We start from the raw sequence: 14,641 nt of genomic DNA on the forward strand, positions 1-14,641 counted from the left end.
GCATTTTCTTAGAAATTATGAACAAAGAACGATGTGCATTATGGTTTTTCTTTTTATTTCTGAGGAAACCACAGCAATATATGGAGGACAAGAAAAGCATCCAAAAATAAGGGAAGGTGTGAAAGCATGAGCTCTGTGTCAAATTATGGTTAAAATAGTGCTATAAAGGATGGCTAACTTCTATGTAACTAGTTATTCACAGCAAATCACTCCAAAGAGCTTGTACTTGAGTGGAAACAAGGAAAACTCTGAATTGCCATGTGCGCTGAGGCATTATTAGTAAGTTAAAACACTGTGGCAACATTTGCTGAGTTCTGTTATATTGAAATCAAGGTGTTCCTGCATATATTTTCTATTATAACTTGATTTTCAGTCAATGGGTCTAATAATGCCTTGCCCTGCTTGAAAAACTGTCTACTGTTACCACCTCGCATTTGGTATTCGCATCCATGAGCTTTTGACTCTGATCACCGAGCTGAAAGATAGAGGGTTGCATCACTCATTTACATTATCACCCGTTACCCCCTCCCAATACAAATGTGACATTTCAATTTTGCACACTTCAACTCTCCTTAAATCATCTGTATAAAAACTTCAAAGCTTGATTGATGATGAATGAGCCATTGTCTCCTCAAGCACCCGTTTCTCATTAGCCTTTCGAGTCTCAGCTTATTAATAATGAACCTTGAGGGCTGACCCAGTGGGGTAGCAGCAATTCATTGTGCTCCCAGATGAAAGGTCTGAGTTTGGGAAAGATACAGGAATCCATGGACCAAGTCCATTCCGGAGATGATGTATTAACTATTACAGGTGGATGATATGATCTATATTACTTCTGTATCATTATCTGCCAACAGACTTGTGTGGCTTAAGGTGATGACAGTGAGAAAGATACATTGCTTTGTTTCTGAAAAAAATTCCATAAATGCTTGGAGCTTCATTTTGAAAATGGCCTTTATGGTGACTTTGGATTTTGAATTCTTGGTTGTATGCTTTATCTTTGATAGGTAATAAAAGTCTAATATAAGCATTATTTGGTTGTCTGCACTATAACTAGACAAGTGTATTTTTATGATCATTTTCATGCTATGGTTGACCTATATGATGCACTTCTACAAAATGAGGCAATTAGATAGTCAGGGATTGATGTAAACTATTTCATCCCTGTTTATTAGATTTTTATTATATTATTGTGGTTAATAGTTCTTTAAGAGATATTTACTACCAATGCCAGTAAAGGGACCAAAGTGTTATGTGGGTAACTGCATTTACAATTATAATAGCTGTTTTTTTTTTAAGAGAGAGATTCAGTCACTTGTCTGTAGTAACTAAAAATAGTACATTGGGTCACAGAAATAGTTTCAGCTTCCTAAACCTACCAGGATGCCACATTCATCTGTATTTTTAATGAGGATGTCACATCACAATTAGACTGTTTCATATAGGTCAGTGACAAATTATTTTACCACATTTTCTTTTAAACATGTATTTACATGGTGCTGGAACCTGTGTCCGCGTCTCGGTTACCGGACCACACAGCTGTTTCCACCGATGCTGTTCATCGTGCACTAGTGGTCCCCAAAAGTTCAAATTCCAAGATGACAACCCTCAAGGACCAGCTGATTGTGAATCTACTTAAGGAAGAACAGGTTCCCCAGAACAAAATTATGGTTGTTGGGGTGGGTGCTGTTAGCATGGTTTGTGCCATCAGTATCTTAATGAAGGACTTAGCAGACAAGCCTGCCCTTGTTGATGTCATGGAAGATAAGCTGAAGGGAGAGATGATGGATCTCCAGCATGGCAACCTTTTCCTCAGAACACCAAAAATTATCTCTGGCAAAGATTATAATGTGAGTACAAACTCCAAGCTGGTCATTGTCACAGCGTGAGCCCGTCAGCAAGAGGGATAGAGCCGACTCAATCTGGTCTAGCAAAACGTGAACATCTTCAAGTTCATCATTCCCAAACTGCAAGCTGCTTATTGTTTCAAACCCAGTGGATATTGTGACCTACCTGGCTTGGAAAATAAGTGGCTTTCCCAAAAACCGAGTTATCAGAAATGGCTGTGATTTGGATTCTGCTTGGTTCTGTTACCTGATGGGAGAAAGGTTGGGTGTTAATCCGCTCAGCTGTCATGGATGGGTCCTAGGGGAGCATGGAGACTCCAGTGTGTCCGTGTGGAGCTGCGTGAAAGTTGCTGGTGTCTCCCTGAGGAATCTGAATACAGAACTATGCACCGATGCTGACAAGGAGCAGTAGAAGGAGGTCCACCAGCAGGTGGTTGACAGTGCCTATGAGGTGATCAAACTGAAGGGTTATACATCCTGGGCCATTGGCCTGTCTGTGGCCGACTTGGCTGAGAACATAATGAAGAATCTTAGGCGGGTGCATCCCATTTCTATCATGATTAAGGATCTCTATGGAATCAACAATGATGTCTTCCTCAGTGTACCTTGTGTCCTGGGACAAAATGGAATCTCAGATGTTGTGAAGGTGACTGTCACTTATGAAGAGGAGGCTTGCTTGTAGAAGAGTGTAGATACGCTCTGGGGGATCCAGAAACAGCTGCAGTTCTGAAGTCCTCAGATACCCTAGGGCTTCACTGTCCAGGCTGCCGCAGAGTTTCTATGGAGAACATATACATCTATCTACGTGTCTGAGCTGTGCTTAGTGTGGTTGTGTTAAGGTAGCCTGGAGGAAACCTCACTTCCCACAGTTCTACCCTGATACTAAGCGGTACTTATGTAGTGGTGACTTGGTTGGTATGACAGTCCCACTGTCTCCAAGGCACAGTGCCAATTGTGTACAGGCTTCAATTAGCCATGAGCCTGTGTCTGTGCTGTGCACCCTCATCAGACATGCCTAGGCCAATGAGTTCCCAGTTAGTCATGACCTGGCTCCAGTGTGTAAGTCCATTATGCATATCCTGTGCATAACTGTTCTAACGGATATTATTATTTTGTGTATTATGTGTCTGTAGTATACATTGAAATATTGTATAAGAAGTAAGATCTGCATATGGATAATGCAACCAACTACCCAAGTGTCATGCCAATGAAAACACCAAATAAACCTTGAACAGTGAAAAAAATATATTTACATAATGACAATGAGTCTATCAAAAGAAACTATCTGGAAATCCACTATAATAAATAGTTTTAGAAAAGTGAATAACAAAAGAATTTATTTGAATAACAAAAGTATTACCATTAGATTAACGAAAGGATATTTAAATGAAAAAAAAGCAGTCAATGGCCAGTGTTTTAGGATTTCAATATGTAAGTTGCTCATATTCTTTTTCATATGTCATATCAGCATTTTGTATTTTCTTAAAAATAAGTTCAGAAGTTTTACCAGATAGACTTACAATTGAGTATTACAGCATAATTTTAGGTTATACCATAGTATGTGATAGGGAATTTGTATAAGCTTAAGTAAATTTTGGGACCAAATACAATATCTCAAAGTCATCATTATTCATGTATTAATTAATAACAGATTTTGATGGATAAAATGGGCTTTTAAATACTACTAAAATGTGCTAAAGTGACTTGTAAACTTCAACCATAATCCCTACAAATTATGTTATGTATGTTATAAGTTGTAAGCATTTAATATAATGAAATTTATTTCATTTCAGTTAACAAGAAGTCTAACCATAAAATTATATATTAACATTATAATGTGTGTGTTTAACTTAATTTATACTCAGTAAATTCTACTGTCTATAGATTTTAACTTAGTAAACATCTATTTACATATCTCCCTCTACAATACCCAATACTGAGATACAAGTTTGACAAACAGAAGTGTTTTCTGAGTTAAACACAGCCTCAGATAAAATGAGGTAAATGGTTTTACAGAAAAGGATAATTTTCATCATTAATTTTATTGAGTCACAATGCAAATAAAAGTAGAAAATATAGCAGAAATTTGATGATTAATGTTGGCATGAAATTACATGGCTTATGTTTGGTTATATAAGTAAAAGCATACATTGGACAAAGACAGTTATGAAAAATGTCCCTTAACTTCACGAAGCTTAGTGTAGTCATATTTAAATTTAATACAGTGGTGTGTGTGTGTGTGTGTGTGTGTGTGTGTGTGTGTGCGGGTGCGCACACATGAATGCGCACACGTGCTTGTTAAGTCCCATATTACAGCATTAATATAAATTGTTATTTATGTATTCTAAGTATGAAAATATTTATTCCATCCTTCACTTGACCTCTATGTACTTAGTGAGAAAAGTTTAAGACTCAAACATATTTAAGTGTTTAATGAGATTTTTCAATAATGAATGATACTTTAATTTTTACGAAATGCCAAATTTAGTATAACTTTAACATACATTAGTAAGAGTCAGTTCTGTCTTGCAAAATTACTGGAAATAGATTCATACAATATAATAAGAAAGCTCAAATCTTTTCCTCTGCTAACTGATTAAATTACAAAGAATCTATTTGTGTCTTTCTTAATTGACTTTGATACGTTTTCACAGCGGACTGTGAGTACAGTGGAATGAGATTGCCTTGAACTTCTTCACTTATTTGATACACTTAGTCACTGGTTACAACCTAAACTTGTGCCTGTTTGACTGTCCATAAAACTCATTCATTGTTTTTCCTCTCCTCCTTTTATATAGAAATTACAATCCTAAAATTTAAGTATTAGTTACTTATTTTCATGTTAGGTGAAAGAAAACTGTGATTATAAAACAGGTGGGATTTTTTTCTTCAAATAAATCATCAATAAAATGAATAAAAAATTTGCTGTTCTTAGGTTACTAAAGATAGACATAATTGCAGGTGACATTTTTGATAATTTATTAGAATAAAATCTCCCTAAGTCCTTCTGATTTTCTGTTATGATTTGTCCTATCTGACAGTAATTTAGTCTGAAAATATTTTGTTAGACATGTTTTTCAAATGTGACATCATATATTCATTAGTATACTCACATAAATGTTAAACCTAGTTATGTGCATTAGTACATTCCTATAAATGAAAACCAATTTATTTAACATTTGAAAATCAAGAAAGACATATGTCGTAAAGGTAAATTGGCTATTTAAGCTAAAACACAGTAACTATTCAGTATTCAAAGTTAAAAATGTATAACTCTCCAAACAGAGTTGTGGTAGGATATTGGCTTTCAGATCTTTCATGGCAAAAAGTAGCATCTAGATTAATCATGATTGTGTCTTGACTGGAAACTTTTGTATGTAAGCTTGTTTTTAAGTTATTATTGTCTCATTCCTGTACCGTGTTTCCAAGAAAAAGCCAAGCTCTCCAATGTAATAATTCTAAGAAACAAATGTTAATAATTGTAGTAGATTAATTCTGCTAAAGAAAGAGACTTGATGAGATTATTATTCATCATAATATATTCTGATTCTATTTGAGACTATCCAGATAAAAGTAGACAATAGAGAGTGTATTTCTTCCATGTGAACAGTTTGAATTAAAATGTGACTCCTAGAAACTAAGGTTGTTGGTTCTTTTTCATAATGTTTGAATATTTGAGCTGTAGCCTCCCTCCTCATGTCTTTTTTTTCAGTAGAACTTTTCCATATCTAGACATAAAAATAAACTTCATTTCCTGAATAGCAGTTGGAATACTCTTTACTTTCACCTAGCGCTGAAGAGCATCACACAGTGTCTCCTGAGGAAGTTATTAGTATATGACCTGTGCACATTTTCCCCTAGAAACCTGATGCTCAACATTAATACAGAAATCCTTTTCACAGTCATCCTTACATCTTCCTTCTGCTCTGATGATGGTTGGATGGTTGGGTCGTGAAAAATAATGAACTAGGTATTAGAGGAAGAAAGATGATCTAATTTCTCTTTGTTTCTTTTTTTCCTCCTCTTCAAGAAGTGGAACCAACAGGCAGTGAAAAGATTGATGATGGCAATGGAACTGAGTTTGAAAGTGCTCTACTTTCAAAAATATAAATTAATCTAGAGGATTTTATACATGCAGAACCATCAGATTCTCTGAATGTGCCACCAATTTTGCATCAGCAAATGCTACTCTGCTGTTACGCATTCTTTCATTCATTCATTTCATGCTAGTTTCAGAAAACTCCTAAATATTTATCTTGGAACAGGTATACAAAAGGCAAAAATAAAAAGTATTAAAAACACCTTGAAGAACTGTACAGGGAGATGATTCTCAAGGCTTCAAAGGACATGACTCTTCTTTCCACACTATTACACTCTGACTGGTTGGAATTTATTGGATGGAAATATGTCCTTAAGCTGCTGTTTCATAACTACCAATGAGAGATGTTCTTGAACAATAAAATACTTTTATTATTTAAATTTTAATTTTAGTGTATTTTAGTGGCATATACTCATTATACACAATGATGGATTTCATAGATATCTTACACAACTACATCATGCACTTCTATTTTCTTTACTCATATTCTTTGCACACCTCCTATAAATCCCATTTGAGCCCCCACGTATCTCTTCTTTACCTACATTCCCAATTTACATGCATGTAATTTCTTGTTTTCCTACATAATACCTAAGCTCTACACATAAGAACATCTGACATTTATATTCATGCATCAGATATTTCCTTTAACATCATTATTTCTAGTTATATTTCCAGCAAATGACATGATTTTGTTCTTCTTCACAGCTGAGCTAAGTACCATTTTGTATAAGCAACATTTTTTTCTTTATCCATTCATGTATTAGCATACTCCAGGGAGATTCTTCTGTTTGCTACCCTATCTTATTCTGATTTCACATCAGAACATAGCCATCCTGTATCTGTAGTGGATAATATAAACACATAGAAGGTCATGGAATGTAACTGGCTCTAATCGTAGGTGATCCAATATCGAATCTACCTACTGCTGTTTTAAAAAGACAGTTACTCGTTTTTCTTAGTTTGTAGTTGTAGTTGAAAACTTTGCAAACCATCATATAATTATTCTAAGATTATTTATCTACTGGACTACAGAGAGAAACTCTAGAAGATATTGGGCAGGAAGGTACTACTTATATATCTAATTTCTTTTAAATAATATTTTGGAGGGACTACCTTAATCTTTCTGAGTAACCTAGAAGTATGTGAAGGAGGATTTTTATATGAAATATACTGTGCCTGGGGTCTACTTCGGATAATCAGTATTAATTGTGTTATAGACAATCAAGTAAAATGTAGCCTTCATGGATTTTTATCTCATTTCCAGGTTCCAGTTCCAAACAGAAACGATAAAACATCTTTCTTTGTGTTACTCTTAATGATTGAATATTCTATTTATACCATTTCAGATGGGAGAAAATGTCTTGTAACACAACATTTAATCTTCATTTTTTACCTTATGCTTATTACTAATTATAGACTCTAGTCAGCATCAGGTTGAATAAGTCTTAAGAAATGTATCAGAAGTCTTAAGACTTCACAGTCCATGGTTGTGGAACGATATTTTGGGATTGTTTTAATGACTAGTCAAAGAAAAAATAAAATAACAAGAATGCTACTAAATGATATTATTCATACCCTAATATATTATATTATCCTTAAATAAAATAATTATCATCAATACCTAATATGTAATATTAAATCAATATAGTACATTGTGAAATATTACAAGTAGTATTGCTATAAATTCAGGGTAGAGTCACAGATATTAAAAATACCTCTGTCAAAATATTGAATATTTGTCTATGTTTATTAAAATTATTTACATTTTTGGTCTGCACTTGTAACTTTTTGAAGTGTTGAAATCAAGGTAAGTGAATCAATGAACATGTTTCTAGAATCATTCTGGCTCATAATATGATTCTAACATTGAAAAAATTTGAAAAACGCCTTTCTGATAGCTGAAATTTTTAAATAACAACTTGATGGTTGGTTTTGTTTCCAATACAGAAATTCTAAATGGTGGAGTCTATGTAGACCAGAACAAATTCCTGTGTTATGCTGACACCATACACTGGCAAGATATTGTTAGGAACCCATGGCCTTCCAACATGACTCTGGTGTCAACAAATGGAAGCTCTGGATGTGAGTATCATTATCTGGTTTTTACATGAATTTATTTACACTTGTGTGTGTGTGTGTGTGTGTGTGTGTATGTGTGTGTGTGTTTCTTTCTGACTGTCTGTCTGTCTGTCTGTGCCATGGTGCATGCATGGAGGTCAGGGGACAACTTGTGGGAATCATTTCACTTCTTCTAGAATATAGGGCCTAGGAATTGAAGTCAGGTCAACAAACTTGATGCCTCTATCTGCTGAACCATTTCAACAGCCCACATCATCCTCTCTGATGCCTTAATATGCGTTTGCCTTGTGTTATAGTGAACTTGTTGTTCAGCATGCCCCTGATGATATTAAGGCTTCCAAATCCATTAAAAAGCTCAGTTATTTCTTCCTACACACATATGTCATATGGAAAAATGCTGTCCAGTGTCATTCTTCTAATTTCTCTCTTTTAGAATTCTCAGTGCCCTATTGGAAATATTGGGCTATAATGCTACATACCTTTAATCCCAGCACTCATAAGGTAGAGGCAGGCAGATCTTTGAGTTCAAGGGATGCCAAGTCTACAAAGCAAGTTTGCACAGAGAAACCTTGTCTCAAAAACAAACAAACAAAGCAAACCAAAAAAAAAATCAAACCCAATTCACAATAATGCAAGATGAGTCATTATAGAGTTTGTATGCAAGAAAAATTTTTACCTTTTTAGTTTTTAATCAGAAATAAACTACTGAATTCTCTATTTCTTAAAGTATAGTACTACTTCTACCACAGAAGTTTTTTTATATTAATAGTCTTTAATATGATGAAATGATAAGCAAATTGTTTCTGAACTATCATTAAAATCTCTGCCAATGATTATGTATGGAATCTCTTTCATTTTTATAAAGCAATCTTTGTTGTCACACATTTATTACTACTGACATTTGTATGATAACTGAATCTTTATCAGGTATTAACTTGGGTTTTAAATTTCTCAATCTATTATTATATATTTCCCACCTGAAATCATAACCCTCTCTGCATAGTTTCATAATTATTTGCAATAGTGCTGATTGTGTTATGACGTTTTTATGGGAAATCAAACACCAAGGGACAATTATTAAGTTTCATGATGGCCATAATAACATAATGGGGGAATATGAATGTATTTGATCAAAAATGACAGCTGTGTTTTTAATAAAAGGCTTGAACGCCTTTTTGTGAAAGCAGAGTGACATAATTTTCTTGTCATATTTAAACAGAAATTTGTATGAAATTCTGTCTTTGTGGTTTTCAAGTTACCTATCAGGTAAAATTTCATTTGCATTTTTAAAAAAATTGCTCATACTAACAATGGGAAATATGTGATTTAGAAATAGCTACTGTTTTCAGGTGGCCATCAATGACTATATTATGGGGCAGGGGTTGTATTGGTCAGATATGGGAAAGGCATGCTGACTCTCAGCTTCTCAGAAAGACTAGCCTTTAAGGCAGAAATGAAATCATGCAAGAGTTAAGTGTGAGCCAGAAGCCAGAGGGAAGTCGCCCAACCTCTTACAGGGCTTGAAACAGGAAAGATCTGTGGGGTTTGTCCACTTTCACAGATGGTATCACTTTGTGCTCTTCTTCTGGAGGGCTAATTTGGACCGTTATGACTATAATTAGGCAACTGTGACTGCACTTTTTGTTTTGAATGCAAAAATTTCAGATGCAAAGATTAAAAATGCAGACTAGGTTCATAATCAATGGTCTTTGGCAGATTAGCCATGTATTGTCAAAAATGTTATTACATATGACTCTCTGGATGGCAAATCATTCCCTCTACTGTATGATATTATATCTGACAATAATGAGTTAGCTATTGTTTGGATACTATTTTTCTATGGTTTTATTTTTCCAATAGAATAAAAATGAAAAAAGATAAGCAGTATGTGATCCCTCCAAATTGAATCCACTGATATAGTTCACTTGCAATAATCACATTTGAAGTAACCAAATATAAATTGTAGTTATCAGGGATCTAAGAAGAGGAAATGGGGGCTGCTATTTAATTGGTTCTTGACTGCAGCTTTACTGGATGAAAGAGTTCCGAAGAGACAATATCCAAAAGTGGGATAGCAATGATGTACAAAATTTAAAAGTTAAAATCACAAATTTTGTGATATCTTTTTTCATTTTAATTATGTATTTTAATTTTTATTGAAAATATATTCTCCTGTCGTACAATACATCCTGATCTCAATTTCCCCTCCCTTCTCTACTCTCAACTCAAAAGCTATTAAGACTTCGAAATGTAATGTGGTTATAATCTGTGGTTTCTGTTTTCCACATTATAGTTGTCACTACTATGTAGTCCAGTTCATTTATTTGTAATTGATGAAAGTAATAATTTAATAGGTAATTAATGGAGAATATATCTATTCATATTCTAAAACTTCTAAAATTTCTATCACATAATTTTAGGAATCTGATGAATTCTTGTTTGGCCTGTGTGCCTAATTGTTTTTCTTGTTACCAGTACTGACAACATGCTTGCTAGATGTTTTTCAGTGAAGTATTACCAAAGCTGTGTCCAGAAACTCTACCATTGTGACTAATAGTAAACAAAACTAAATGACTTAGTACTTTCAGGAAATTTACTCCTATTTTCCAGCTTTATGAGCTGAGTTTTCAAGTTCACAAGTATTTCCTTATAAGATACGAAATCTCAATCATACTTTAAGACAGGCATCAGGATCATATTCTAAAAAATAAAAATTAAAAAAAATCTTCTTCCTGCAGTTTGATGCAGGGATGGCTCAACATATGTAAATCAGGAAATTTGTCCATCTCATAAGTAGACTCAAAGGCAAAAATCATGTGAGTATGTAATTGAATGCAGAAAGGGCCTTTGATGACATCTAACATCCCTTCCTAATAAAAGCATGACAGGGCTAGCAAGTGAGGGAGTGCATCCCAATAAAATAAAGGATTTACATGACAAAATTCTAGTCAGTATCATTCTAAATGTGGAAAAAGTCAAAGCATTTCCTCTAATATCAGGAAGAGGACAAGGATGTCCAGTCTCCATTCCTATTCAATAATTAAAAATAGTGATTAAACTCTTAGATTGGTAAGACAAGAGAAGGAAATAAAAGGTAATATTAATGATAAAGGAGTTCCCCGTTTTTCAGTGAGACCTAAAACTCAACAGAAAGTTCTTAGAGTTGATAAATTCTTTCAGCAAAGTAGATTAGTAGAATATCTAATTTTTCTATGTATGAATGACAGCAATACTGAAACTAAACAAGGGATATAATCCATTCAGAATCATCTAACAGAACAACGGAACACGTGTGAGAAGAAAACTGTCCCTTACCATGAAAATGTTAAGCCACTCAAGAAGGAAATTTAGGTAGATTCCAAAAAAATTTTTAAAAACTTGTATGGTCGTGAATTGGTAGAATTAATCTAGTGAAAATGGCCATCTTATCAAAAGCAATTTATGGATTCTATGCAATCCCAATCAGTTATTAGGCCTTTACTGAAGAAAATGAAAAACAAATCCAAAATTTTTATTGGAGCCTCAAAAATCCAAGGATAGGCAAATCAATAATGAACAGTCCCCAAAAATTATTCTTAAAATATTTTGCAAAATATATCCTTATGTGTAATTTTATGTATCACTTATTCATAATACATATGCAAACTATTTAAAGAGAAATATATTATTTGTTGAAATTCACTTGATATATAAATGAAATGGAAAGAAAAGGCCTAATATACATTTTAAGCTACTTATAATGCTACAAATCTACCAGATATATCTCATAACTAAATTGTTTCCAGAATCAAATATTGGTTTACAACATAGTTGGGATGGGAGATTGACAATTTCCTTTACAAGCAGAATTCCACAAACTCATCTTTTCTTCAAACAAGATGTTCAGGCAACTTTAATTCCTGAGCTTTGTTATTTTCTTTTATTGAATCCTAGTTATCTTAATAAATACCATACCTGAACATTGCACACTATGTTCATGGTAACTTTCTTGAGCTAGAAAATAATCAAGTCTGAAAATAGAGTTTAACTAGATTTATTACAATATCACTTTTGTTAAACCTTTGATATTATACTATTTACATGAAATAGATATACTCTTTTAATGTTGGTTTTGGCATACAGTTAAAATGCAATCAAGGCAAGTATAGACAACTTCAATTCATGTAAATTCATACATGCAATCAAATTACATGAATTTTTGAAATATTTTAAATCAGAACTTAAATTAGGGGGAGATGTAAAACACATTGGAAAGTGCAAGTTAATTTACATGAATCCAAGATTTTTCACAAATTTCACATAGTAAAACACTTTCTCAATTCCCTAAAGATTGTTGTTTTTTTTTAATTCAGATACATACAACAGTCCTAAAAAATATAAGTTAACTGAACTAACATAGAATTTAAGACTGTGTATTACAATTCCATGTGTCAGCTCTGCTGTTAATTGGACAGTGAAATCCTCAGATAATAGTAAATACAGCAAAACAAAATATGATAGGATTTAAAAAAACTATCACATAAAAGTTGTACAAGCAGTGTTAGACATGAATAAGATCTAGTTGAATGGGCCTTATGTCAAATCAGATATAGGTTGGTTACTCCCACAAGCTTTGTGCCACCATTGCCCTAGCTTATCTTGGAGGCAGTAATCATTGTAAATAAAAGGTTTGAAGTCCAGTTGATGTTTGTTTTTCTTTTGGTAGCTCTCAGAGTACCTACCTGTACCAAAGATACTAGTGTGTAGGGGTGAAGGCTCTATGTAGGCATCGGCTCAACTTCTTCATGTTTAATGAGCTACACAAGTGTTGTGAGTCTGTGGAAAGCAATCTCTGTCTTTGCAGAAGCCTGCATTGTTTGGAGATTCGCATGAACCCCTTTGGCCAGCGACACAATTAGATTTAACCCAATTCCAGTATTGGAAGACTTGTCTGGTGACAAGAGAGGACCAGTTCTGGCTCTATCTTATCTCTTAGAAGCCTGAATTTTCTAATGACAGACAGAAAGGGAGTTGATCCAGATGGACGACAAGATGGGGAGGAACTGGGAGGAGAGGGAAGGGAATCATAATCAGGATATATTATATGAGAAACTAATCTATTTCAATAAAGAAAAGAGATAGGAACAATATGTAGAACTATGTATAAAATAGTAATTAAAATTTTAAAACAATGAAAAGTAAAGTGAAAGTACAAAAGATAAAAAATGTTTGAGAAAATGACAATTTTCTTGTTAAAGCTTAAGGTATTTCCCTATACTGTGGGGAAAGCTGCCTTAAAGACAAACACCACTACCCCATTGGAAGCCTAGTTCATCATATATAGTAGATGTTCCCTTTTACTCTACAGAAACTTACAATGTATATATCCAGTCTTCATAAATTCTATTAAAATGTAAACATTAGCCAAAAGTAAATGAAACTCAAAATTATATAATAAATAAATAAAAGAAGTGAGATCCTGAATCTGTGCAGATATTTGTTGCGATATCCATAAGCAGAGTGTCCCAGGTCACTGCACCCTTGGAGTTTTGAGGACATGACTAGGAGTAAGCCCAGCACACCTCTCCCTGGTGTTCTCTTGGCTTTTCCTGGACACCAACTTCCATTGTTTGACTCTGGAAACAAAATCTTCAAAACAGATCCTGTTTTCATCCTATGTGATGAGTTTATATCAATCATCTTTTCAAACAAAAAACAAATAATTTCTACAAAATTGATTGTAACTAATTTATGAATTCTAGAAAGGGATAATTTATTTCTCAGCAAGATTTAACTTCACTTCTTAGGGCCAGAGCAGAGAAATTTGATTTTCATAATATAGTGGAAATCTTCCTTAGCACACCTGAAAATCTCATAGATTGCATGGTATTTATTATAGTTATATATGCATAAGTACATAAACATAAAATGTTTAAATTTCTTTAAGATTTTTCCAATTTTGTGGAATACAGGTTTTTAAAGTACTTTATTGATATCAGTCCTCAGTTTGATAATTATTATTCTTGCCTTCTGCCTATTTTGGGTGTGTTTATTTCTTTTCTAGTGCTGTCAGGTGTGCTGTTAATTTACTAATATAAGATTGCTCCTTTTTTTAATGTAAACATTTAGTGCTATGAACTTTCCTCTTAGCAATGCTTTCAGTGTGTTCCTTAAATTTGGGTATGCTGTGTATTCATTTTCATTGAATTCTAGAAAGTCTATAATTTCTTTCTTTGTTTCTTTTTTGACCCATTGTTCATTCAGTGGAGAGTTTTCCATGAGTCTGTAAGCTGTCTGTTGTTTATGTCCAACTTTAGTCTGTGGTGCTATAATAGGATCTGGAAAGTTATTTCTATTTTCTTGTGTCTGTAGAGACTTGCTTTAGGTCTGAGTATGTGGGGAATTTTGAAGAAATTCTCATGAGATACTGAGAAGAAGGTGAATGTGTGTGTGTGTATGTGTGTGTGTGTGTGTGCGTGTGTGTGTGTGTGTGTTTGGGTGAAATTTAGAGGCTGTCCTCAAATGGATGATGGATACTATAAGTCAAGTTTCAGGCTTTGTTCTTTCCACTTACTGAAGTCAACTTCTGCTAATTATTAGATATTCAAGCCACTGTATTCAAATTAGGTTCCTA

The 14,641-nt window shown here is 33.8% G+C and overlaps 1 protein-coding gene and 1 pseudogene across 4 annotated transcripts in view; both read left to right on the forward strand.

Moving 5' to 3' along the window:
• The window catches only part of Erbb4 (erb-b2 receptor tyrosine kinase 4), a 1,016,453-nt gene that overhangs the window by 662,016 nt on the left and 339,796 nt on the right, over positions 1–14,641 (forward strand). For all 4 annotated transcript variants that reach the window (XM_005070538.4, XM_005070537.4, XM_005070539.4 and 1 more), the window contains exon 4: positions 7,897–8,031. In XM_005070538.4, coding sequence (XP_005070595.1) covers positions 7,897–8,031 — 135 coding nt within the window. The remainder of the gene's footprint in view (positions 1–7,896; positions 8,032–14,641) is intronic.
• Positions 1,599–2,577, forward strand: LOC101831218 (annotated as a pseudogene).

This window comes from Mesocricetus auratus, unplaced genomic scaffold, assembly GCF_017639785.1.
Source record: "Mesocricetus auratus isolate SY011 unplaced genomic scaffold, BCM_Maur_2.0 Super-Scaffold_100010, whole genome shotgun sequence".
Classification (NCBI taxonomy): Eukaryota; Metazoa; Chordata; class Mammalia; order Rodentia; family Cricetidae; genus Mesocricetus; species Mesocricetus auratus.